Consider the following 25,536-nt stretch of genomic DNA (forward strand, 5'->3'; position numbering starts at 1 on the left):
TTGCAAGAGTCGCCCAATCTATTCTCTCTCCCCTCCAAACCCTTCTACTCACAGTTGCCAAATCAATCTTCCTATTTCCTATCTAAATTATGCCTTCATTTGAATACCTTCAATGGCTCCTTTGTGCCTACTGAACAAAATTTAAACTCTTTACTGGCACCTACTTTTTTTTTTTTTAATTTAATTTATTTATTTATGGCTGTGTTGGGTCTTCGTTTCTGTGCGAGGGCTTTCTCCAGTTGTGGCAAGCGGGGGCCATTCACTATCGCGGCCTCTCTTGTCGTGGAGCACAGGCTCCAGACGCACAGGCTCAGTAATTGTGGCTCACGGGCCCAGTTGCTCCGTGGCATGTGGGATCTTCCCAGGCCAGGGCTTGAACCCTTGTCCCCTGCATCGGCAGGCAGATTCTCAACCATTGCGCCACCAAGGAAGCCCTGGCACCTACCTTTTTACCTACTTTTCATTAACTTCCCGGTATGTGTCCTATGATCCTGCCAAATTACTGTCACCATTCACCAGAAAAAATAATCTCCAATTTTTCTGAGTCCCAGTTTGGACACAATCATTTTAGAGGGATGGTGGTTGTAGAAGCCACACTGTAAAAGAAGAAATGACTAGTGTAGTAGTCATGGGGGCGGTACACAAATATTCTGTTTTTCCTTCAGGGCACACTGTAGAGCTCAGTGTCCCATCTCTTTGAAATCAGGCTTGGCCATATGACTTGCTCTGGCCAATGAAATGTGGACAGAAGTGGCACGTCTTATATCCAGGCAGAAGTTATGCAAGTTATCGCATTTTCTTTTTTCCACTGTCCAGGGTCCCAGTGTGCGCATCCACTCTACCATGAACATATAGAGTAAATGAGAAGAAAAAAATTCCTGGCGTTTGAAACCTCTTCAATTTAGAGAGGTTACTACAGGGTACCCTAGTCTTCCTAGACTAGTACAACTAGTGAAGAAACAGAAGTAGTAAATGTAAGCCACTGTTTGGAGGTTTTTTGTTTTTTAATTTTAAAAATTAACTTCATTGAGGTATAAATTATGTACAATAAAATGCATCCATTTTATGTGCACTGTTCAGTGTTTTAATAAACATATACATCTGCTTAACCACTACTCTAATTGAGATATAGAACATTTCCATCACCTCAAAACATTTCCTCATGCCTTCTTGCAGTCTAGTCCTTCACCTCACTTCTCCCAGTCCCCAATCCAGCCTCAGGCAAACACTGACCACCTTTCTGTTACTGCAGACTACTTTTGCCTGTTCTAGAATTTCATATAAATGGAGTCATGTAATATGTATTCATTATATGCCCTTTGAGAAGTTTTTAGACTATAAATTGCCTTTATAATTCAACATACCTTTTCACTCATATAAAAAATGAAGGTTGATTCAGTCTAACTAGGGGAATTAACCTGTACCTCCCTGAATTGTTTTTTCATTTCAAAAAGCTATACTAATTATACTTTCCTATACTAATTATACTTTACATTACAATAGAGTTCAAATCCATCATAGCGAAACTATTATTTTCTACTTAGTTGAGAATTTTACAAGACTTTAAGCTTCATGAAACATTCTATTTTGTTGACCACTGTTTACCCAATGCCTACAATGCTGTCTGGCATGTATTAGTTGCTCAGTAAACATCTGTGGACTGAATGGATGTATTTCCCTTGAATTGCCTTTATATAAGTCTGTGTTAAATTAATGGGATGTTTTAAAATCAGAATTTTAATTACCATGCATTCCTAGAGGATAACGTGTCTTAAGTCCCTCTATGCCACCTTAGGTGGAAGTAGAGGATGGAGATCCTGGAGGAAGCATGGCCACTAGTACTGTCGAGTACGTATGTTTCTGTACATCGTGGAACATAATTTTGTTGTCTGGTTGCATTAATACGTTGACCAAAAAAATCAAGAATACAAAATTCCACCGTTGTGTCCGAATACCTTTGTTTACCCATTCTCTATTTTATTCATGTTATGTCGTGACAAGCGCCTCAGCCAAATTCTGAGTATTTGGTTCTAGAACAGGATTTGTCACAAACGAATTGTTTGACCCTTGACACTCACCTGTAAAATAGACACTCTGACCTCCTAACCTCTGAAGAGAGTGATGAAAATCAAGTGGGAGGAAAAGTGAGGAAGCACTGCGAAAAACATATTGAGGAACACGAGACGGTAGCTCTAGTTTGGGTCATTACTACCCGCCCCTGCCCAGTCCGCGCGGGAGGCTGTGGCGCGGGACTGCGCAGGCGCTCCCCCGTCGGCCCCACCCCACCTTCGTCGGCCCCGCCCCACTTCTGTCGACCCCGCCCAACCGGCGCCAGGCGCGCGCACGCCGCCCGGCGTCCTCGCTCCCGGGGCGTAGCCCAGCTTGCGCCGGAGTCACCGAGGTTTCCCCCCAACACCGGAAGTGACCCTGGCGGGTTTGCCTTCAAATTCTCGGAGAGTGGAAGCAGCGCCCCGAGACTGGTGACCAGGCAGTGCTGGGTCCGTGAGCACAAAACAGGGTGGTTGGGACAGGACAGGGCAGGGCCCTCCTTCATCGCTGCCCGGTGCCCCGCTCGGCCCTCCCGCTCCGCCTGCCGCTGGGCGGTTTCCCGAGGAGCCTCGGAGACACAGGTGAGTGTTGGCTCACTAGGTCTCCTGGGAATCCCCGACCCACGTGGCCGGGTCGGCGAGGGATTCGGGAGCCTGTGATGCGATCCCGCTGCGCATTCTGCTGTGAACTTGCCGGTGCCTGCGCCGAGGTCCTAGGTTCTTGCTGTTGTCGCTGACACCTGTGGCTCGGATGACGGTTCCCCCTACCGGAGGAGTCTTGTCCGGCCGGAGACTTCTGAGGGCTCCTGCCGATTCCACTCTAGGCCTGTCTCCTTAGAGAAGTCTCCGGCCGAGACAACCTGTTTTTATTTCCTCGCTTTTTTGACGGGTCCTCTCCCGAATTCGTCCACGCCCCCGCCCGAAACCCTCTACCCTAAAAAAAACACCAAAAGCCTTGACTTTGGGGATGCAGCTTCCTTTCTTATGTTTTGTTAGGTAGGTGTGCTATTGTTGAGCATGTTCTTTCTTATTTAGTTTATTCTGGAGCCGGGCGTCCTCTGGGAGGCTATGGCCCTTTCTGTTTAGAGTCGGTACCTTTTACAAAACGTATCCCTCGAAACTTTGTTTCATACTGTATATTATACGGTGATGAAGTTAGCGATGAACGTGGGTCCTTAATGCTTTGCAGTGGATAGTCTCAGGCCCTTATTTACTCAAAAATAATTTTCTCTTTTAACTGCGAAGTGCCATTTTTATATCAGTTACTAACATTTATATCAGTTACTAACATTGCTCCTCTCTTGAAAGCACTCATTTGTCTTCCTCTTTGAAATCAGACCTTTAGATACTGCTGAGGACATTCCTAACGTTTTAGAATGTGTGCGATAAATCTTTGCCCCATAGTCACAATGCTAGAACACCAAGGTATTGAAAGATTCTTGTGATGTTCATACAGGCCTAAATATCTCAGTGTGCAGCCTTATTTTCTTTTCCAAAGGAGATGGTTTTTGTAATCATTGAGTTCTCACACAAAGAAATAGTGGCAAAACTCTTTGTCTTGTATTAGTATTAATAACTTGTGACTTGTTTCATATCTTAAAAAAAAAAAAGGCAATGCCAATCGACTTTCCAGCATTCTTAGACTATGAAAAGTTATATAAAGCTCCTTTATGGCATTGGTCATTCAAGACCTTTTTACATTTTATAGATTCAGTATTAGGCATATTATATAGTCTACAACGGATTCTGCATCTTATTTTGAAACTGGTATCACAATTCTGACAAATACTAAGGATTAGAGAATCTTGTAGAATTTACTGTATTAAAAACAATGTTGAATTTCTGTTTACAACAATGGTTCTGGATTGTTTGTTTTTTAGCTGTTTGACTGCTTAAAAAGATACTCTTTGTGGACCACACAGCATCACATTAAGTTTGCTAGAAATTTTGCTGTAATATTCAGTTTTTAGTGTTTAAAAAATTTTGACTCTGTTATTTGAATTAAAATTTCATGTTGCATCTTACTTAGTTTAAATAAATGAATTTAGTCATTAAGATAAATACTCAGTACACTTAAGCAAAAGGGTGGTTCTGGTAGGAAGGATCATGTAAAGGAAAAGCTTGCTGTGAGATAAAGCATGCATCACCTATGCTTATGTTTATTTTTCTCTTTAATAATCTCTTTAAAAACCAACAGTGTGTTTTTGGACAGTCTCAGTTTTTATAATTTTATAATCTCATTTTTGTTCTATTAATTGAACCAACAGGTAGTGTTTACAGTTCACTGTGGTTAAACTTTGGTCTACAGGCTTTTCTTCACATATATTCATTTCTTCAAGTACTGCCAGATATTGTGTCAGGTAGACCCAAATTCTGTCTTCCTAAAGTGTAATTTTGGCAATGATAAGGATATATTCTTGAAAATTGAAGAATCTCATAAATTTACAGTGTTGACGTTCATTTGAGAAGAAGAATGTGTGATACTAAGAATAGGAAAATTTGTTTTTTGTCTAACATTTATTCATTGCATGGTATTTTGATACATTTTCAGTAAACACATCATTTCTTTGATAACCAAGAATTTTTCAGGTCATTTTTAATGTGGCCTTGGATTGACTTTACATTTGTTTGTTAGAAAATGTCGATTCATTGGCTCCTCAGGAATTTTATCTGACTAGAAAGAAGTATCCATAACACGGAACCTTCAGAGAAGGCCTGGAGTGACTCTGTGAATTTTGGAACATTGAGCCCTGGCCCTCAGAAATACAAAGGGACAACCTATATATAATCAACAATTTAGATTTTTTTTTTTTTTACTTGGGGAAAGGGAAGAAAGATCTGGAGGGAGTCTGTTAAGGAAAAGAGAGAGAGAAGGAAGAGACGTTAGAGTCTCGCTATCTGTGCTTATCCAGATAAGCGATATACTGCCAGCAGCCAGCTCCAGCTGTACCCTTATAACATTATTGCTCAGACTAGGCGTCACTGTAGGGCATATATAGCTTCAGAGCAAAAGCAGTCGCACAGTTCTGGTAGGGGTGATTTGAGGATCAAGCAGTGTGAGAGTGCTGAGGGTCAGAAACTGGACAAAAGTAAGAAATCTTAGTAGTTAGACAAAACCTGACAGTATTCATTCATTCGAAGATTTACTGAGTATCTGCTGTGTGAAAGGAAGCATGGTTCTAGATGCTGGGGATATATCCATAAAATAGCAGAGAGCCATGGTCCCTGACCACAGAGCTCTTATTAAGATGGAATATTATGGGCTTCCCTGGTGGCACAGTGGTTGAGAGTCCGCCTGCCGATGCAGGGGACACGGGTTTGTGCCCCGACCCGGGAAGATCCCACATGCCGCGGAGCGGCTGGGCCCGTGAGCCATGGCCGCTGAGCCTGCGCGTCCGGAGACTGTGCTCTGCAACGGGAGAGGCCACAACAGTGAGAGGCCCGCGTACAGCAAAAAAAAAAAAAAAAAAAAAAAGATGGAATATTATCAGTGGTCATGCTTTTCAGTCACGGGATTTTTTTTGCTTTTCTTTTGGACCCCAGGTGCTCAGTCTTGAATTACTTATAGACCTTAGTTCATAGCTGTATTGCTTCATGACAAATTACCCGAAAACTTAATGGCTTAAAACAACAAACATTCATTGTCTCACGGTTTCTTTGGTCAGGCTCTGGGCATAACTTGGCTAGGTGCTTCTGATTCAGGGTCTTGCACAGGCTATAGTCAAGGTATCAGTCAGGGCTGCATTTATCTCAAGGGTCAGCTGAGGGAGGATCCAACTTCCTGCCTCCCTCACATGGTTGTTGGCAGGATTCAGTTCCTCTGGTCTGTTGGACTGGGGGCCTCAGTTCCTCACTGGCTGTTGCCCTTGGGCCTCCATCAGTTCTTTGCCATGTGAGCCTCTGCACTGGGCAACTCACAACATGGTAGTTGGTTTTCCCTTAGAGTAGTCCAACGAGAGAGCAAAAGATAGTAAGCAAGGTGGAAGTCCCAGTCTAATCTCAGAAATGATGTTCCATTATTTTTGTATATTCTGTTTGTTACAAGCTCACATTCAAGGGGAGATGATTACATAAGGGTATGGACACTAGGAAGCAGAGGTCATTGAGAGCCACCTTACAGGCTCTCTGTGATTATTGATGGATATAAGGCCCTTCTTTTGTTGTATTTATTTTTGGTTACTCCCCTACCCTCCATCCTCTTTCTTCATTCATATTTCCCTATCTCACCCTCCACAGACACTGTAATATATTTAATATATGTTCTTCGGTGTGTATGTGTCCTTTAAAAAAGAGTGTTTTATTCACCATATATATTGGGTTGGCCAAAAAGTTCGTACAGTTTCCATGACATCTTACGGAAAAACCCGAACAAACTTTTTGGCCAGCCCAATAAATATAGCATAATTTTAAGTTTATAAAATGATCTTGGCACTTAGACCTTGTTCTATGTCTAAGTATTTTTTACACCCAACCCTGTATTTTGATGATCTATCCATGTTGCTATTTGCATATTTTGTTCATTGCTTCCATCTGCTACGTAGTATTCCATAGGGTGCATCCACCATATTTCCTTATCTATTTTCTTAGCAAGGAATAGATAGATTACCTCCAGCTATTGATTTCTCAAACAGTTCTGTCATTAACATCCAAAAACAAGTCCCTTTGTGGATCTGTGTGAAATTTCCTCTGGAATATTTACAGAAAAGTAGGGTTGCAGGGTCATAGGATATATGCATATGTAATTTCTCTAAGTACTGCCAGATTGCTCTCCAAAATTATACCAGTTTCTGCCCACACGTTGTATGTGAGAATGTCCTTTTTCCCAAATAATTACCAATACTTAGTATTATTGGATTTATTAATTTTTTTAATCTGGTAAATGTAAAAGGGGTCTCTCATTGCATTCTTCTATTACTAGTATCTGTACTTGTAACCATTTGGGATTTCCCTTCCATGAATTACGCTTTATGCCTTTATGCGCTACCCATTTTTTTTTAAATTTTATTTATTTATTTATTTATTTATTTATTTATGTGTTGGGTCTTCATTTCTGTGCGAGAGCTTTCTCCAGTTGCGGCAAGTGGGGGCCGCTCTTCATCGCGGTGCGCGGGGCCTCTCACTATCACGGCCTCTCATTGCGGAGCACAGCCTCCAGACGCACAGGCTCAGTAATTGTGGCTCACGGGCCTAGTTGCTCCGCGGCATGTGGGATCTTCCCAGACCAGGGCTCGAACCTGTGTCCCCTGCATTGACAGGCAGATTCTCAACCACTGCACCACCAGGGAAGCCCGCTACCCATTTTTGTATGATTTTGTATGAAGTTCTTTTGTCCGTTAGTGTGAGGAATTACAAGGATGGATTTTCTCAACTTAGATTATAATTGCATTCCTGTCTTGGTCATGGGGAGAGAGAGAGAGAGAGAGAGAGAGAATGCGTGCTGATACATTGTTAGTTAGCTAATCGTTTTTTTCTTTTTTTTAGTTAGCTAATCTTTTATTTAAGATTACCACATCATGTTCATAAGTGAAATAGACTTTTTATTGCTGTTAATTAGTTTTGAAATTGAGGTGATTCTCACCTCATAAAAAGTTGATCAGTTTTCCTCTTGTTTTCTGGGCCAATTTTTATGTAATTGGAATTAGCTTCTGTCTACAGGGTAGGTAAAAACCCACCTATAAAAACCCCATATCCATATATCCACATCCTACTAAGTACAAAGACTATGCTTAGTTCTTGTATATGGAAAGTTTCAGGGAAGATGCATTCAGCATTTATTGAAGACCTACTCTTTGCCAAGTACTATGGTAGGGACTCTAAACAGCCATTTATTCCTTCTAGTGCAACTCTTGGAAATAGTTACTATCCCAATTACGGATTTAAAAACTAAGGCTCATTAAAGTTAAGGGGCTTGGCAAAGGTGGCAGAATACAGTTCCAACCAAGATTCTTCTAACCTCAAAACACGTGTGTTTTCTCCTGTGTCACAGTGCCCTCCAAAAAATGATCTAACATTCTACATTTGTTCTGCAGATGTTCAATAAGACTTGTATGTCACGCACTGAAGTTACCATCTCAGACCTTTCCTCTGTAAATCCTGCTCTAAAAGAACTTAGAGATTCAAGGTAGACAAGTGCCTTGAGATGAAGGCCCCAGTAAAGTGCCAGGGGACTTTAGAAGGGGGAGGGCTTATTTTGAACTGGGAAGTTCAGAAGGTTGACATACTGGGAGAATTGCCATCTGAGTGGGGTTTTGACACATAGGTAGGGTTTGACTGTGGGAACCTGAGAAATTTCTTTGAAGGAGTGGAAATTAGCATGAACAAATGTATAGAGATGGAAAGTACATTGTGAGTGTCTTCAGGGATCCTTGGAAAGTATACTTTTAAAAAACTCTTTGTAGTACTTATTTTTAAGAGGTAATATTAAATGTTTCTTTCTTTTTTAGCTTATAATTGAGCATGAGTCTTCTTATGATTAGTGAGAATGTAAAGTTGGCCCGTGAATATGCATTGCTGGGAAATTATGACTCTGCAGTGGTCTATTATCAGGGAGTTCTTGATCAAATGAACAAGTATCTATACTCAGTCAAAGATACATACCTCCAGCAGAAATGGCAACAGGTAAGAAACATGACTGATGTTTGTTTTAATAGTTTAAAATACTCAGATGTAAATAGGTAGTGCTTTTGCAGCTTTACGTTAAGAATGTATAATTTATTACATGGATTTGTATATAATGTTTCTTAAAACTTGACTATTATATTAGTCCATATTCGCCATCATCAGTATGATGAGTTCTCAGTTATTCTAATTTTTGGAATCTAATAGTAATGGTTTTGACATTTTTTTCTAGATCGCATTTTTACCTGGTAAAATTAGAATTGACTTTATTAAGCCATTATTGAAACTGCAGATGACACCTGAATCTCACAAGTACCATATTCTCTATAGAACATCATAAAGCAGACCATACTTGCGTCCCACTTGAGGAACTTCAGTCACTGAGGACCAGTAAAAGTTTATAGGTAGAAACTATAAACAGGTCCAGTTGAATATGGCATTTATAATAGGGTTCAACAATGTCACAGGAGAGAAATATTATAGAAATTAATAGTCTTTTTGTGCTGGTCTTTTAGGTAGAGTATTATCCCTCAGATTCTACTAAACTGCTTTTTTCATAGTATTCCATATTTGGAATACTTTAAAAGAGAGAAATGTTCTACCTCTTTGAACTTGACCTCTTTCCTTAAGTCTGCCTCTGCATATTTTACATTAGAAGGGGAAAACACTTTATTTCATAAAGAGTCTTACATTTGTCACTGAAAGACTTCTAAGACCTTTTGTTCTTAGGCCAGCAGCTTTTACTTAAAAAGTCTAAGCTTTTTTATAAGGATACTTAAATCATTTAGTTTTAAAACCAAATATTACTAACTTCATTTCAGTGTTTCATATATGTGTGTGTGTGTGTGTGTGTGTGTGTAGTTTTAAAATTGAGTCAAGACTGCTTTTAAAAAAAATATATTGGTTGTGTGTGGATTGAGCCATTTATCCTCTGAAGCTTTATTTTTCAAACTGTGGGATGCAGTCCATTAGTGAGTTATGAAATTAGTGGATTCTGATCAGCATTTTTAAAGTCAATTAAGTAGCATAAGAACCATCAAAGCGCAACTTGCAAAAGTATTGCTTTTACCAAACTTTGAAGTTACAGCTAACTTTTAAATTTGTTATGCATTTTGAATAAGAACCATAAGTCAGTCATGATGGCTTCATTAGCCAGGAAACTTAATTCATTTTATCAGAATTAATTTTGCAATTAGAAATAAAGAATTCATGAACCATTATTAAAATTTCAAGAGAATATTTTGGTATGGTTTCCTGGATATCTGATGTCAAAATGGAGGCTTCTGACATCTTTAATAAATGGCCCAACTTAATCTTGGCAGTGATTTATTAATTATAGAAATTTAAAGCGCCATATTCTCCTTTGAAATCAGGTTTGGCAGGAAATAAATGTGGAAGCTAAACACGTTAAGGATATCATGAAAACACTAGAAAGCTTTAAACTAGACAGCACTCCATTAAAAGCTGCACAGCATGAGCTTCCAGCGTCCGAGGGAGAAGTCTGGTCCCTGCCTGTGCCTGTTGAACGAAGGTAAGTGGAGACCCTTGATTCATTTTGTTGTGAAGCTGAAACTAACATATAATTGTAAAGCAATTATACTCCAATAAAGATGTTAAAAAAAAAAAAAAAAAGAAACACACTGGCACGGAAAACCGATAGCATTGGTTCTACCTAGGAAGAGAACTGGGGACTGAGAGACGGGAACGAACGGGAGAGGGTTTTTGACTGAACACCTTTTGTAACTCTTAAATTGTACATCATGTAACTCTGCCTCATTTCAGTAAGTTAAATTTAGGTAGACATAGACCAAAAATATGCTTTTGTGAATGAGCTTAAAGTAGTGGAGGCACTGTTATCTTATGGAAGGAACATGGGGATGGAGATTGAAATATCTGGGCTCTAGGTCTGTATCATTATTTGTAGCTCTGGGAAAATCATGTAACCTTTCTAGAGCTCAGCTTTTTGTTATGTAAAGTGAGGGAATTAGACTAAAACAGTGGTTCTCAAAAAGCTATCACAGAATACTGCTATTTATCAAGCTATACTGCTGCTAAAATTTAAAAATGGGCTTTTTAGTTCACAGAAAAAAAGAAAAGATAAAATGTTCTCAATTATAGGTTTTTTTCTTTGGTATTTTTATCCCCAGTTTCCTGTTACCTGGTGCCAGCAAATGAACAATTAGTGAAAGTTGATATTTACTGAAATGCAAAGGAGCCAATTATGCTTGGTTCCACTGCATATTTTTTAACGGACGAGTGTGCAAGTGGGTGTCATTTATCTATTTTACTCACATAATAGATTTCCTAGTTTATATTGTGGGTTTAAATACATTAGTGTAAAATAGCATTGTACGAAAAACACTGACTTTCAGGTTCTTTGTCCCTTAACCAGTTTGAGAACCTTGCATTAAAACATTGCTCAGGTGTTTTTCAGGTGTTTAAGATTCTATCATTATAACTGTTAATTCTCAATTGTATTTTATGATAGGTGCTAGATATTGAGTGCTCACAGAGTTCTGAGCACTAATATGGGATACACGTGTTATTTTATTTATTTCTTACAATAAGCCTTCCAAATAAGTCATATTTTTTCTGTGTTTCAGGTAAGATAGCTGAGGTAGAGGGAAGTTAAGTAACTTTTTCCAATTATCACAGAGGTAATAACTGGTGGAGCTAGGATTCGAATCCAGATGTGTTTGATTACAAAGCTGGCACTCTGCCATACCAGTCATTCCCAAATTCTAGCATACAGAAAGATCTCCTGGGATACTCATTCAGAATGTGGATTCTGGGGCTTCCCTCCCAGAGAATCTGGTGTGATAGCAGGTGGAGCCCAGGAGTCTTCAGGTGATTCTGATACAGGTGGTCAATGGATCACACTTCGAGAAGTACCATACCAAAGTGTTCCCCCTCCAGTTTAAAATTAACTGATGGATATTGATTGTTTCTTAGCCACTTTGATTTTCTTCAGCTCCAGATAAAAGGACTAATGTTCTATTATTGACTCTGATACCTTCTGAATATTTACTAAATTTTACCCTTACTCTAAGTACTTTTATGTACATTTTCTGTTTTATTTTAGAATTCACTAAAAATTTTTTAAAAAGTACAGCAATAGGCTCATTAAAGAAAAATAGGAAAATGCATAAAAGTAGGGGGGAGATCATAGAGTCATCCTAGTGCAACTTCTAGTCTTTTATGCATTGTTTATTTTCATAGTTGTAGTTGTGCTATATCCATAATATAGAACCTTGTACCCTGTTTTTTTAAAAAATCCTAAAAGTAGACAACAATTATCATACACTTACCAAATACCGTGTTAATTGCTTTACATATATTACATATATTACTTAATTCTCAAAACAGTCTTAGAAGGTAGGTACTAAACTTGTAGCCCCAATTTCTGATAAGGACACTTAAGCTTAGATAGGTTAAGTAATTTGCTCTTCATATTGTAAACGTTGATAATTTATAAGCCATCTTAGACCTTATTCTCTGCTACTTTTAAAGGGTTGTTTGCTACTCTTTTGAGGGATATAACCTACATAGTTAATCATGCTCTTATTCATTGTTTCCTCTTTTTTTTTTAAATTTTATTTATTTTTGGCCACGTTGGATCTTCATTGCTACACACAGGCTTTCTCTAGTTGCGGCGAGCAGGGGCTACTCCTCGTTGCGGTGTGTGGACTTCTCATTGCGGTGTTTCTGTTGTTGTGGAGAATGGGCCCTAGGGCACGCGGGCTCAGTAGTTGTGGCGCACAGGCCTAGTTGCTCCGCGGCATGTGGGATCTTCCCAGACCAGAGATCACACCTGTGTCCCCTGCATTGGCAGGCGGATTCTTAACCACTGCGCCACCAGGGAAGTCCTCCCCTTTTTTGTTGTTATAAATAAAGTGAATATTTTTCCACATTTATGATTACTTTTTCTTAATTTCAAAAGTAGAACTAATAATAGATGAGTCAAGTTGTGTTTTTATTTTATTTTACCTATGAATATGTCTTACTCCTACTTTCTTTTTTTTCCCTCCTTCTGGAGAATCATCATTTGGCCCTTGTATTAGTCTACTCTGGCTGCCATAACAAAATACCACAGACTGGGTGGCTTAAGCAACAGGAACTTGTGTCCTCACATGGCAGAGGGAACAACAAGCTTTCTGGTGTCTCTTAATAAGGATACTAATTCCGAGATCGGCCCCACCCTTTTGATCTTATTTACCTTTTTTTTCTTTTTTTTTTTTTTTGCGGTACGCGGGCCTCTCACTGTTGTGGCCTCTCCCATTGCAGAGCACAGGCTCGGTACACGCAGGCTCAGCGGCCATGGCTCACGGGCCCAGCCACTCCGCGATATGTGGGATCTTCCTGGACCGGGGCACGAACCCGCGTCCCCTGCATTGGGAGGCAGACTCTCAACCGCTGCGCCACCAGGGAAGCCCCTTATTTACCTTTAATTACTTCCTTACTTCAAATGATCACATTGGGGTTTAGGAATTCAACATAATGAATTTTGGAGGGGTACAAACATTCAGTCTATAACAGCCCTGTAACTCCTTTATCAGTTACTGGTAAGAACTTTCCAATGAATAGATGTGCCCAGTGATTATTCAGTTGATTTCAAATTTAATGAACTGTTTGGTTGCCACAATCTAATATGTGGAGGCAGGAGGCTTCTCTCTTAGGGGTAATGGAAAGTTGAGTTAAATGAGTCTTTCACCTTGAAAAGTCTATGATGATGAACCCTAGTGTCCCTCCTTATTGCTTCTGGCTTTTCTTCATTATTTTTTTCTGTCTCTGATTTTAAATGCCCTGGATTACTATTAACTACAGAGTTCTCCTCTTTGACTTTATTTGCTGCATCTTTCTATTTCTTCCTGTAATTTATTTTACTTGCTTCCTCAACTGAATATCCCTCAAAACTCTTTATTTTTCTGTTTGGTCTTAATCTGTACTCATGCTTAAGAGCGCTTATTCTTTCAACTCCCATGGTGATTCTAACCTTGACATTGCCTAAATTTAATCCCATTTGAAGAACAGATTTAACTGATCCAGCATTCTAGTGCTGTGCACAAATATGTTTGTACAGGAGGTTCATTGAAGCCTTTTAGAGGAAAGATTAGAAATAGAATAGAACTTTTTGGTATGATTCTTTTAAAATGTCTTTTAAAAGTCAGCTGATGTCCCTCAAACATCTTCTCATCTCACTGAATAAAACCCAAAGTTTTCAGTATGTCCCTCAGTGCCACCCTGTGAGATCTGGTTCCCTGCCGCCTCTGTGACCTAAGTTCTTACAGTTCTCTCCCTCAGCCTTCTTGAACAAGTCAAACACAAATGCTTCGGTTCTCTGCACTTGCCTTTCCTTCAACTCAGATGTTTGATGGCTTGTTCTCTCACTTCTTTCAGGTCTCTACTTAAATGTCACCTCAGAAAGGCCATCTCTGATCACCCTACCTACCTATATCATTCCGTAGACCCTACCATTCTTTATTTTCTTAGATAGGATTTAGCATCATCTGATGTACTGTTTATTTCTTCATTGAAACCCCCTCTGCCCACACACACACTTGAATGTGAGCCTGTGAGAGTAAAGGCTTTTATTAAAGTTATTTAAAAATTTTTTTTACTTTAAATGCAGAGTAGTGCCTGTCAGTAGTAATAGTTCAGTAAATTATTTTTCAGATAAATGAATAGCAGTAAGAAGTGGATAAAGGGACTTCCCTGGCAGTCCAGTGGTTAGGACTCCATGCTTCCACTGCAGGGAGCATGGGTTCCAGCCCTGGTCAGGGAACTAAGATTGTGCAAACCACAAGACGCGGCCAAAAAAAAAAAAAAAGAAGTGGATAAAGTGTGCCACATTTTATGTGACTGACTGCCAGCTAGCCATTAAAAGTCATTTATGAGGTGATGATAGAGGAAAGAATACCGGCAATGCCTCATGATATAATGAGTAGAGAAAAATAAGAGCATATGTGTATATAATGGTTCCAATTTTGTTTAAATGAAAGGCAACCGTAAGAAAATAAACTAATATGTTAAGTGGTTAACTCTGGATAGTGGTGTTAAGGTGACTTTTTCAAATTCTTTATACTTTATTATAATTCAGTGTCTATTTTATATTATTTTTCTTAAGAGGAAAAATAAATATATATTTTAAAGCAGTATCCCTACTTGGCTATCCAAGTTTCTAAATCCAAAATTGAACCCTCATCATTCCTTTCACATATATATTTCACATATATATTGGTTTGGCTTTATCATCCTCCCAAATTCTCATTCTCAACCTTTCACATCTAAGAGTATCTTTTTTCATAGTGTCTCTTAGATTTTTATCATTACTCCTTGAGCTAGGCCCTCATCTCATGCCTTGATAACATCTCCCTGCTTTTTCTGTTTCCTTCATCAGTGTATCTTATTATTAGACTGATCTTTCTAAAACCTTTTCAGTGGCCGCCAGCTAAAAACCAAGCCTCTTGAACTGGCAGTGTTTAGATCTACTTACTGAACCACCTTATCTGTTCAGTATCATGTTTTAATGTTTACCATTGTCTTCACAGTTAGTAACTTTATAACCTTTACGTAGATTAAGCTCATCTTGCTTTCTTTGCTTTTCTTCACTGATTTTCTTGTCTGCAATTGTACCATCTTGTTTAGGTCAACTTCTGTGTTTCCAGGTCCAATTTACTTTGTCTTCAAGAGGCCACTCCCATTGCCACAGTACTAGATCTCTTTCACACTTTCTAGTATACTTGCCTAGTCTTATGTATCTTCTTCTTTCTTAACTATACTTGAGGTATTTGAGGATAGGACTCCCCTGCCTTTTTTTATTGCTTATTTTACTGGCCCCAACCAAGTCTAGAAGTGTAGTAGGAGCCTAATAAATATTTGAGAGGTCTAAATCCTGCCACAGAAATAAAGATGAAGTGATCTACATAGAGGTAAAGCACCGTACATGAGTTCTTGTAACTGTCCATAGCCAGTGCTTATGTCAGTTTTTTTTAATGGGAAAATGATTAAATTTTATTAATTAAAACAGAACTGTGATACATTCTAAATAAAATGGTACCAAATTGCACATATATCAGTACATAAGTGTGAAGTCTACACCTGTGCTTTGTTCTTGCTTTTTTGATAAAACTCCCTTCTCTCATTATTGTTCTCTTTTCAGTTTCCAAGAATCAGACTAATTTTTCATCTAATCCGATATACAATAGCTATTTCCTTTTAAAAGAGAGGTGATGATCACTTGACTTCTATTATTTCTACCATAAAACCATAGTGCACCACAGACAGCTATGCCCAGTTTAAATGCTAGACCTTAGATCTCAGTGACCTCAAGTTTATTGTTTTATCTTGTGTTCAGTTATGCCTTTGCTTCTTTAGTTCATAAACTAACTTACACACTATGTGTGTTCATCTATATATGGACCAACTCCAAGAGTTGAGTATGATTTTCATGATCTTGTATTTGATTAGACCCTCACCAGGACCTAGAAAACGCCAGTCGTCTCAGTACAGTGACCCTAAACCACAGGGTAACCGTCCAAGTACAACTGTCAGAGTTCACCGTCCATCCGCACACAGTGTTCACAATGACAGAGGGAAAGCTGTTCGTTGTCGAGAAAAGAAAGAACAGAATAAAGGAAGAGAGGAAAAGGTAAATGTTACTGATTTTCATAAATGAAAAAGTTATTTATTAATCTTAAAAATGAAGACTGTACAAATTTTAATAATTTTTAGTAATTAAATCTACTATAATAAAACCATAGTCACTCCACCTAGGCTAGGATTTTTCCTACTCACTATTCAAGAAATAATTTTGTTTTTTTTGTTTGTTTTGTTGTTGTTGTTGTTTTGCGGTACGTGGGCCTCTCACTGCTGTGGCCTCTCCCGTTGCGGAGCACAGGCTCCGGACGCGCAGGCTCAGCGGCCATGGCTCACGGGCCCAGCCGCTCTGCGGCATGTGGGATCTTCCCGGACCGGGGCACAAACCCATGTCCCCTGCATCGGCAGGAGGACTCTCAACCACTGCACCACGAGGGAAGCCCTATTTTGGTTGTTTTTTGTAACTTTCTATCTTGATACAATTTCAGACTTGCAAACAAGTTACAAGAATGGTATAAAGAACTTCCAGTGTGGTGAATTGGGAGATTGAGATTGACATGTATACACTGATGTGTATAAAATGGATGACTAATAAGAACCTGCTGTATAAAAAAATAAATAAAAGAAAAAAGAACTTCCATATATGCTTTACCCAGTTTTACCAGTTATTAATATTATGTCCCTTTTGCTTTATCATTTACTCTCTGTATATACTTTATTTTTCCTGAAGCATTGAGAGTAAGTTGTAGAAATGAAATCATGCCCTTTTACCCTTAGATGTTTTAGAGTCAATTTCCTAAATACTAGGACATTGTTTCACATAAAAACAATGTAGTGATCAAAATTCATAAATTTTGCATTGATACAGTACTGTTATCTAATACATAGACCTTTATAAAATTTTGCCAGTTATCCCAATAATGTCATTTATAGCTCCCCCTGCCCCCCGTGCCAGGACCCAATATAGAAGCGTACATTGCATTTGGTTGTCATGTTTCTTTAGTCTCTTTTATTTTTTTTTATTTTCTTTTTTAAATTTTATTTATTTTTGGCTGCATTGGGTCTTCGTTGTTGCATGAGGGTTTTCTCTAGTTGCAGTGAGCAGGGGCTACTCTTCGTTGCAGTGCGCAGGCTTCTCATTGCGGTGGCTTCTCTTGTTGTGGAGCACGGGCTCTACGTGCAGGCTCAGTAGTTGTGGCATGCGGGCTCAATAGTTGTGGCTCGCGGGCTCTAGAGCGCAGGCTTAGTAGTTGTGACGCACGGGCTTAGTTGCTCAGCAGCATGTGGGATCTTCCTGGACTGGGGCTCGAACCTGTGTCCCCTGCATTGGCAGGCGGATTCTTACCACTGTGCCACCAGGGAAGCCCTCTCTAGTCTCTTTTAATGTGAACATTTCCTCTGCCTTTATCTTTTTTGGCCTGACTTTTTTAAGAGTTATTTTGTAGAATGTTCCTCGGTTTGGATTTGCCTGATGTTTCCTCATGATTAGATTTAAGGTTGTGCATTTTTGGCAGGAATACCACTGAAGTGAAGTTTTGTTCTTCTCAGTGTATCATATAAGGAGGCACAGGATGTTTATTTGTTCTGTTACTTGTGATAAATTGGATCACTTGGTTAGGGTGGTGTCTGCCAAGTCCCTCCACTATACAGTTACTCTTTTTCCCTTTATAGTAGTTTGTGGGGAGATACTTTGAGGTTATATAAATATTGTATTTCTCATTAAGGTTTCAGTTACTTGCTTTAGCATCCAGTGATTCTTGCCTGAAGCAGTTATTCCTCTGATAATTGAAAAATCATTTTCTAATGCTATTATCTCTTCTACATTAATTACTTGACATTGAACTGTAAGAAAAAACTCTATCTTTTCCCCTTTATTTAATTTTATCAGTATGGACTGGTGGACTCTTATTTTATTCACTGAATTAAAATCTATTACTATCTTTTTGATACTTAAATTGTCCAAGATTTGAGGAGTGGGAGACCCTTGAAGCTGGGTCTTAAGTCTTTTTGACACATACTCACCATTCTCTGAGCATTTCCTCATTTTCTGGCAAAATAGGATGTTCCAGGCTCTTCGTGTATTTACCCCATTTCTCCAGGAAACCCTGGTTCCTGTTAGTGAGGACTGAGATTTATAAACCAAGATTTCAGTACCAATTATTATTTGAGGGCCTGTGCTCTCTTACAGTAAGAAATATATGGGACTCTGAGAACCTAGTTTCTGTCCTCTCTACTTCCACCTCCCCAGTCCCTTGCCCCAGGCACATACCTAGTCTATGAAATGGTAAAGTACAGGCTCACTTCTTGGCTTGTTGTACCAAAAGGACCCCTCCACACCACTTGGGCAAAGTGAAAACTGGGTTAAGCAAATGTAAAGCCCCCAGTGCTGCCCATTCAGTCCTTTTCAAAACATCATATCATGGGCTTCCCTGGTGGCGCAGTGGTTGAGAGTCCGCCTGCTGATGCAGGGGACACGGGTTCATGCCCTGGTCCGGTAAGATCCCACGTGCCGCGGAGCAGCTGGGCCCGTGAGCCATGGCCGCTGAGCCTGCGCGTCCGGAGCCTGTGCTCTGTGACGGGAGAGGCCACAACAGTGAGAGGCCCGCGTAACGCAAAAAACAAACAAACAAACAAAAAACCATCATATCAGCCCGTACTTCAAGATCTTTTTCCTATATTTGCAGTCTAACTTTGTAATTCTGCTTGAGAACCTCATCCAGTAACCAGCCAAGCCACACCTTTAAATATAACCTTCCTTGTTGATATAGATACAGATGTGCATTTAGCTCTTGATTTTGTGTCATCACCTTTATTCCCCGTCCTCCCCATTTCTGGAGGTCATTTGCCCTTGTACATCTGGATAGTCAGTTCCCTTGAGTCCCTCTCACCATCGTTCCATAGTCCCGTATTTCTGTACTTTCAGCAACAGCAGTGCTATTGTAGTTCCTGAAACAAGGAAGGGTATGTGGAAGGTGGCTAATGCCTCTGGCCTTAGGCAGTATTATCAATACCAAGGTTGCCCTCGCCTATCATCTATGGTTTGGGTTGTAAGCCTTCTAACCATCTGTGGTTTGTAGACCTCAATGTCCTATACCTTTTTCATTTTATATCTATACTTTTATACCCTGAGAAATGATGTGTAGAACCTGAGGTACTATAATCAGCAAATCAGTTGTCCAAGATAAATTAAATTGAATTAATATGATTTGCTTGTTAAAACAGGAAGATATAAAGCTTTTCAAAAATACAGCATGGTGATTAAGAGTATGGGCTTTGGAATCATGTAGACTTGTATTTCAGCACCATCCCTGCTGTTTCTGGATGTATTACCATAAGCTACTTGGGCTTTCTAAATTTTATCCCCTCATATATAAAATTACTTTAATGCCTGTCTTATAGAGTTTTTGTAGGATAAATAAAATAACTTTTTAAAAAATTTTTTATTTATTTTTGGTTGCGTTGGGTCTTCGTTGCTGTACACGGGCTTTCTCTAGTTGCGTTGAGCAGGGGCTGCTCTTCATTGTGGTGCGCGGGCTTCCTCATTGCGGTGGCTTCTCTTGTTGTGGAGCATGGGCTCTAGGCACACGGGCTCAGTAGTTGTGGCTCGTGGGCTCTAGAGCACAGGCTCAGTAGTTGTGGCGCATGGGCTTAGTTGCTCCGCAGCATGTGGGATCTTCCCGGCCCAGGGCTCGAACCCACGTCCCCGGAATTGGCAGGCGGATTCTTAACCACTGCACCACCAGGGAAGCCCCAAGATAACTTTTTTTTCTACCTAGTGTGTGCTCAATAAATGTTAGCTATTATTTCCCAAACATTCCAGGTAACTGAGATTTTTGTTACATATGCTATTGACTTAAACAGTTTCACCATTGTATTTTTTAAAATTTTAATGAAATATCTTAGAGGTTGATGACTACATTCAAAATGCTCTTTAATTTATCTAAATGCAAAAGTAGAATTATTAGGATAAAAGTAGGATAAAAATAAATTCCCCAGAAGGAGGCTCACTTTGAAAAAAAGTTCTTATTTACCAATGGAAGTATTTTAGCCTTCAGTTTAAAACAGTGTTTCCATCACCCTTTGATTCTCTACTGTTTCAAGAATAGGGCAAGAGGACAAAGTATATTAAATAAACATAAAATCAGCTACATTAAGAGGAGATCTTAGGGGCTTCCCTGGTGGCGCAGTGGTTGAGAGTCCGCCTGCCGATGCAGGGGACACGGGTTCGTGCCCCGGTCCAGGAAGATCCCATGTGCCGCGGAGCGGCTAGGCCTGTGAGCCATGGCCGCTGAGCCTGCGCGTCCGGAGCCTGTGCTCCGCAACGGGAGAGGCCAGAACAGTGAGAGGCCCGCGTACTGCAAAAAAAAAGAGGAGATCTTATCTGTGTCTTTGCTGAGTGTAGACATGACTTACGTGCTAAAATCCTCAGGACTTGACAGCCAAAGAACAAGTGTATAGAATAGATTTTCTTCCCAAATCAGCCAGTGTGTCTTTGTTGGTAATATATGCCCAGTGTTGAGAAACTTACATTTGGGGAGATCAGAATAATATATTTCAAACAATTATAGAACAATTAGATGTTAAACTGGTGGTAGCTAGTGACTAAAAATAGCAGAATTCTTAGAAGGAGTTGGTAGTAGTGAGAAAGCTTCATGGAAGAGATAAAGCCATTAAGTCATACAGAATGAATAAATTTTTTTTCCTATTTAAAACCTTTTGTTACCTATTCACTTAGAAAATCAGAAAATAGAGCAAGTGAAAAAAGAAAACTCAGACTCACATTCTTACCCACCCAGAGTTCTGTTAATCTCATGGTATATGCTTTTAATGCTTTTCTATTGCGTGATTTTTTTTTTTTTTTACCGTAACCGGAATCATAAAGTAGCCTGTTCTTTTCGATTATCAATGTATCCTAACAGTCTTTCTATGTTGAGTTGGTCTATTCCTCTAAATAGTAGCTGTACAAATGACTAAAGAAAAGGAAATAAGAGCACAGAAACAAGTGTCTTCAGTGAAATGTCTCTCTTAAGTCTATTGCCCATTATGCAAATGAGTTTTCTTTTAGTCTTGAGTTTTGAGAGCTCTTTATATAGTCTAGAGACTAGTCCTTTGTCAGTTATGTATTTTGCAGATAGTTTCTTTAAGTGTGTAGCTTGTCTTTTCATTGTTCTAGCAGGATCTTTCACAAGGCAAAAGATTTTAATTTTGGTAAAGTCCAACATTTCCTTTTTATAACTTATGCTTTTGGTGTCAAGTTTGTAATTCTTTGCCTAGCCCTAGATCCCAAAATTTTTAAATTTTTTTCTTAAAAGTTTTATAATTTTATGTTTTACATCTAAGTCCATGATCTATTTTGAGTTGATTTTTGTGTAACGTGTGAGACTTAGGTCAAGGTTCATATTTTGCCTATACATGTTCAATTGCTCCAGCACCTTTTGTTGAAAAGGATTTGTTATAGCACAGAGAACTACATTCAATATCCTGTAATAAACTATATGGAAAAAATATGAAAAAGAATATACATGTATATATATATATATATATATATATATAACTGAGTCACTGTACTGTACAGCAGAAATTAATACAACATTGTAAATATACTTCAATAAAATAAATTTTTTACACCTTGGTCAAAAATTATTTGGGCATATTTGTGTGGGTCTGTCTATGGGCTCTCTATTACATTTCATTGATACATGTATCTGTCTCTCAACCAATACTCCACACAGTCTTGGTTACTATAGTTATATACTGTGTTATGTACATAGTAAGCTTGAAATTGAGTAGACTAATTCATCCCATTTTATTCTTCCTTTTCAAAGTTATTTTAGCTATTCTAGTTCCTTTTTTTTCATGTAAATTTTGGAATCAGCTTTTCTACATCTACAAAGAATCTTGCTGATATTCTGATAGGAATTATGTTAAATGTATCAGTTTGGGGGAAATTAAGATCTTTGTTACATTGAGTCTTCCAATCCATGAACATGTTATCTCCTTTAGATCTTTGATTTCTTTCATCAGCATTGTGTAGTTTTCAGCATACAGGTCTTGCATATATTTTGTTAGATTTTAAACCTAAGTATTTCACTTTTCTAAGTGATTGTATCAGTGGTATTGTATTTTTTATTTCAGTATCCACATATTTATTGCTAGTATATAGAAATACAAGTGACTTAAAAAATTCTTTTAGGGCTTCCCTGGTGGCGCAGTGGTTGAGAGTCCGCCTGCCGATGCAGGGGACGCGGGTTCGTGCCCCGGTCCGGGAAGATCCCACATGCCACGGAGTGGCTGGGCCCGTGAGCCATGGCCGCTGAGCCTGCACGTCTGGAGCGCTCCGCAAAAAGCCCACAACAGTAAGAGGCCCGCGTACCGCAAAAAAAAAAAAGAAAAAAAATTCTTTTAAATTGTGGTTTAAATATGTATAACGTAAAATTTACCATTTTAGCCATATTTAAGTATGCATTTCTTTCCTTTTTTTTTTTTTTTTTTTTTTGCGGTATGCGGGCCTCTCACTGTTGTGGCCTCTCCCGTTGCGGAGCACAGGCTCTGGACTCACAGGCTCAGCAGCCACGGCTCACGGGCCCAGCCGCTCCACAGCATGTGGGATCTTCCTGGACCGGGGCACGAAACCGTGTCCCCTGCATCGGCAGGTGGACTCTCAACCACTGCGCCACCAGGGAAGCCCTAAGTATGCATTTCTTAAAGTGCAATTGAGTACATTCACATTGCTGTGGAACTATCACCACCATACATCCACAGAATGTTTTTAATTTTGCAAAACTGAAACTCTGTGCCCATTAAACAATAACTCCCTGATAAGGAAAACTCTATTTTTCTTTCTGCTTGCTACTTACAAAACACTTCTGTACTCCAAATGTGTAGGATTTTTTTTCCACATCAAGCAATTCTTTGACACCAGTTGTGTGTCCTACAGTCTAACTCAACTGGCATCAGATCCACAGGTTAAGAGTTCAGTTGCACAGGGTGCCTCCACATCACATGCCAGTTGCAAGTCCAGCTTGTCACCTGTGCTTCTGACCAACTGGTATACATCAGAGGTTACCAAAACAACCCCCTTGGGTTTGATAATTTGTTAGAGCAGCTCACAGAACTCAGGAAAACAGTTTTCTTACTAGATTTACCAGTTTATTACAAAGGATGCAATTCATCAACAGCTAGATGGAAGAGAAGCCCAGGGCAAGGTACGTGGGAAGGGACGCAGAGCTTCCATGCCTTCTCCAGATACGCCACCCTCCTAGCACCTCCGCATGTTCACCATACCCTATCCTTTTAGGGTTTTGTGGAGGCTTCATTACGTGGGTATGATGGATTAAATCATTGGCCATTGGTGATTCATTGAACCTCCAACCTCTCTTTCTCCCCAGAGGTTGTGTGGTAGCACTGTAAGTTCCAACCCTCTAATCACAAGTTTGGTTCCCCTGACAACAGTCCCCATCCTGTGATTAACTAGGGGCTTTCCAAAAATCACCTCATTAACGTAAACTCAGGTTGAGTTGAAGGGGCTTGTTATGAGTATCAAAAAACACCTCTTTCACCTTTACTGCTCTGGATCTATTTCAGGAGCTGGGAACAAAAACTGCATATTATAACAAAAGATGCTTCCATTGCTCTTATCAGTTAGGAAATCATAAGGGTTTTAGGAGTTATATGCCAGGAATAGGACTAAAACTAAGTATGTATTTCTCGTTATAAATCATAATATTGCATTCCCTGTTCCTTCCCCCTGCCCACAGGCCCTGGCAACCACTATTCTACTTTCTGTCTCTATGAGTTTGATTCCTCTAAGTACCTCACATGAGTGGAATCATACAGTATTTGTTCTTTTGTGACTGGCTTTTCCTACTTAGCCTAATGTCTTCAGGGTTCATCCATTTGATAGCATGTGTCAGAATGTCATTCCTTTTTAAGGCTCATATTCCATTGCATGTATATACCATATTTTGTTTATCCAGTCATCCATCAAAGGACACTTTGGTTGCTTCCACCTTTTGGCTATTGTAAATAATGCTTCTATGTCACGGGTATATAAATGTCTCTTCAAGACCCTGCTTTCAAGTCTTTTGGAGATATATATATATATATATTCATATACAGAAGTATTCGTGTATAATTCTGTTTTTAATTTTTTGAGGAATCACCAAACGTTTCCACAGTGGCTGCATCATTTCACATTTCTACTAACAGTGCACAATGTTCCAATTTCTCCACATCTTTGCCAACACTTGTTATTTTCTTTTTTAAAAAAATAAATTTATTTATTTATTTATGGCTACGTTGGGTCTTTGTTGCTGTGCGCGGGCTTTCTCTAGTTGCAGTGAGCAGGGGTTACTCTTTGTTGTGGTGTGCGGGCTTCTCATTGCAGTGGCTTCTCTTGTTGCGGAGCATGGGCTCTAGGCGCGCGGGCTTCAGTAGTTGTGGCACATGGGCTCAGTATTTGTGGCTCGTGGGCTCTAGAGTGCAGGCTCAGTTGCCCCATGGCATGTGGGATCTTCCCAGACCAGGGATTGAATCCGTGTCTCCTGCATTGGCAGGCAGACTCTTAACCCACCAGGGAAGCCCCTGCCAACACTTGTTATTTTCTGTGTGTGGTTTTTTTAGTTAGTTAGTTAGTTTGTTCTAGTTTTGTAATAGTTTTGTAATAGCCATCCAAGTGGTGTGAACTAGTATCTCACTGAGGTTTTGATTTGCATTTCCCTAATGATAAAATCGACTTTTTACGTATATTTAGTATCCTGCCACCTTGCTGAAGTCATTTATTAATTCTAGGAGAATTTTTGTAGATTCCTTGGAATTCTCTGGGTAAACATCATGCCATCTGAAATAGAACAGTTTTATTTCTTCCTTTTGGATTTGTATGTGTATATGTCCTTTTCTTGCTCTGTTACACTGGCTACAACTTCTAGCACTATGTTGAATAAGTGTGATGAAAGTGGACATCCTGATCTTAGTGGGGAAAGCATTCAGTGTTTCATCATTAAATATAATGTTAGCTGTAGAATTTTTTTTTTTTTTTTTTGGCACGCGGACCTCTCACTGCTGTGGCCTCTCCCGTTGCGGAGCACAGGCTCCAGATGCGCGGGCTCAGCGGCCATGGCTCACAGGCCCAGCCGCTCCGCGGCATGTGGGATCTTCCCGGACCGGGGCACGAACCCGCGTGCCCTACATCGGCAGGCGGACTCTCAACCACTGCGCCACCAGGGAAGCCCGCTGAAGAATTTTTGTGTGTGCTTCTTACCAAGTTGAAGAAATT

The 25,536-nt window shown here is 39.6% G+C and overlaps 1 protein-coding gene across 2 annotated transcripts in view; it reads left to right on the top strand.

Annotated features, from left to right (window-relative positions):
- The first annotated feature begins 2,491 nt into the window (after nucleotides 1-2,491).
- Nucleotides 2,492-25,536, top strand: part of KATNA1 (katanin catalytic subunit A1) — a 35,901-nt gene continuing 12,856 nt past the window's right edge. For both annotated transcript variants that reach the window (XM_060168137.1, XM_060168138.1), the window contains exons 1-4: nucleotides 2,492-2,630; nucleotides 8,492-8,666; nucleotides 10,040-10,197; nucleotides 16,134-16,314. In XM_060168137.1, coding sequence (XP_060024120.1) covers nucleotides 8,505-8,666; nucleotides 10,040-10,197; nucleotides 16,134-16,314 — 501 coding nt within the window. In that variant the 5' untranslated portion in view covers nucleotides 2,492-2,630; nucleotides 8,492-8,504. The remainder of the gene's footprint in view (nucleotides 2,631-8,491; nucleotides 8,667-10,039; nucleotides 10,198-16,133; nucleotides 16,315-25,536) is intronic.

Source organism: Lagenorhynchus albirostris, chromosome 12 (assembly GCF_949774975.1).
Source record: "Lagenorhynchus albirostris chromosome 12, mLagAlb1.1, whole genome shotgun sequence".
NCBI classification, from domain to species: domain Eukaryota; kingdom Metazoa; phylum Chordata; class Mammalia; order Artiodactyla; family Delphinidae; genus Lagenorhynchus; species Lagenorhynchus albirostris.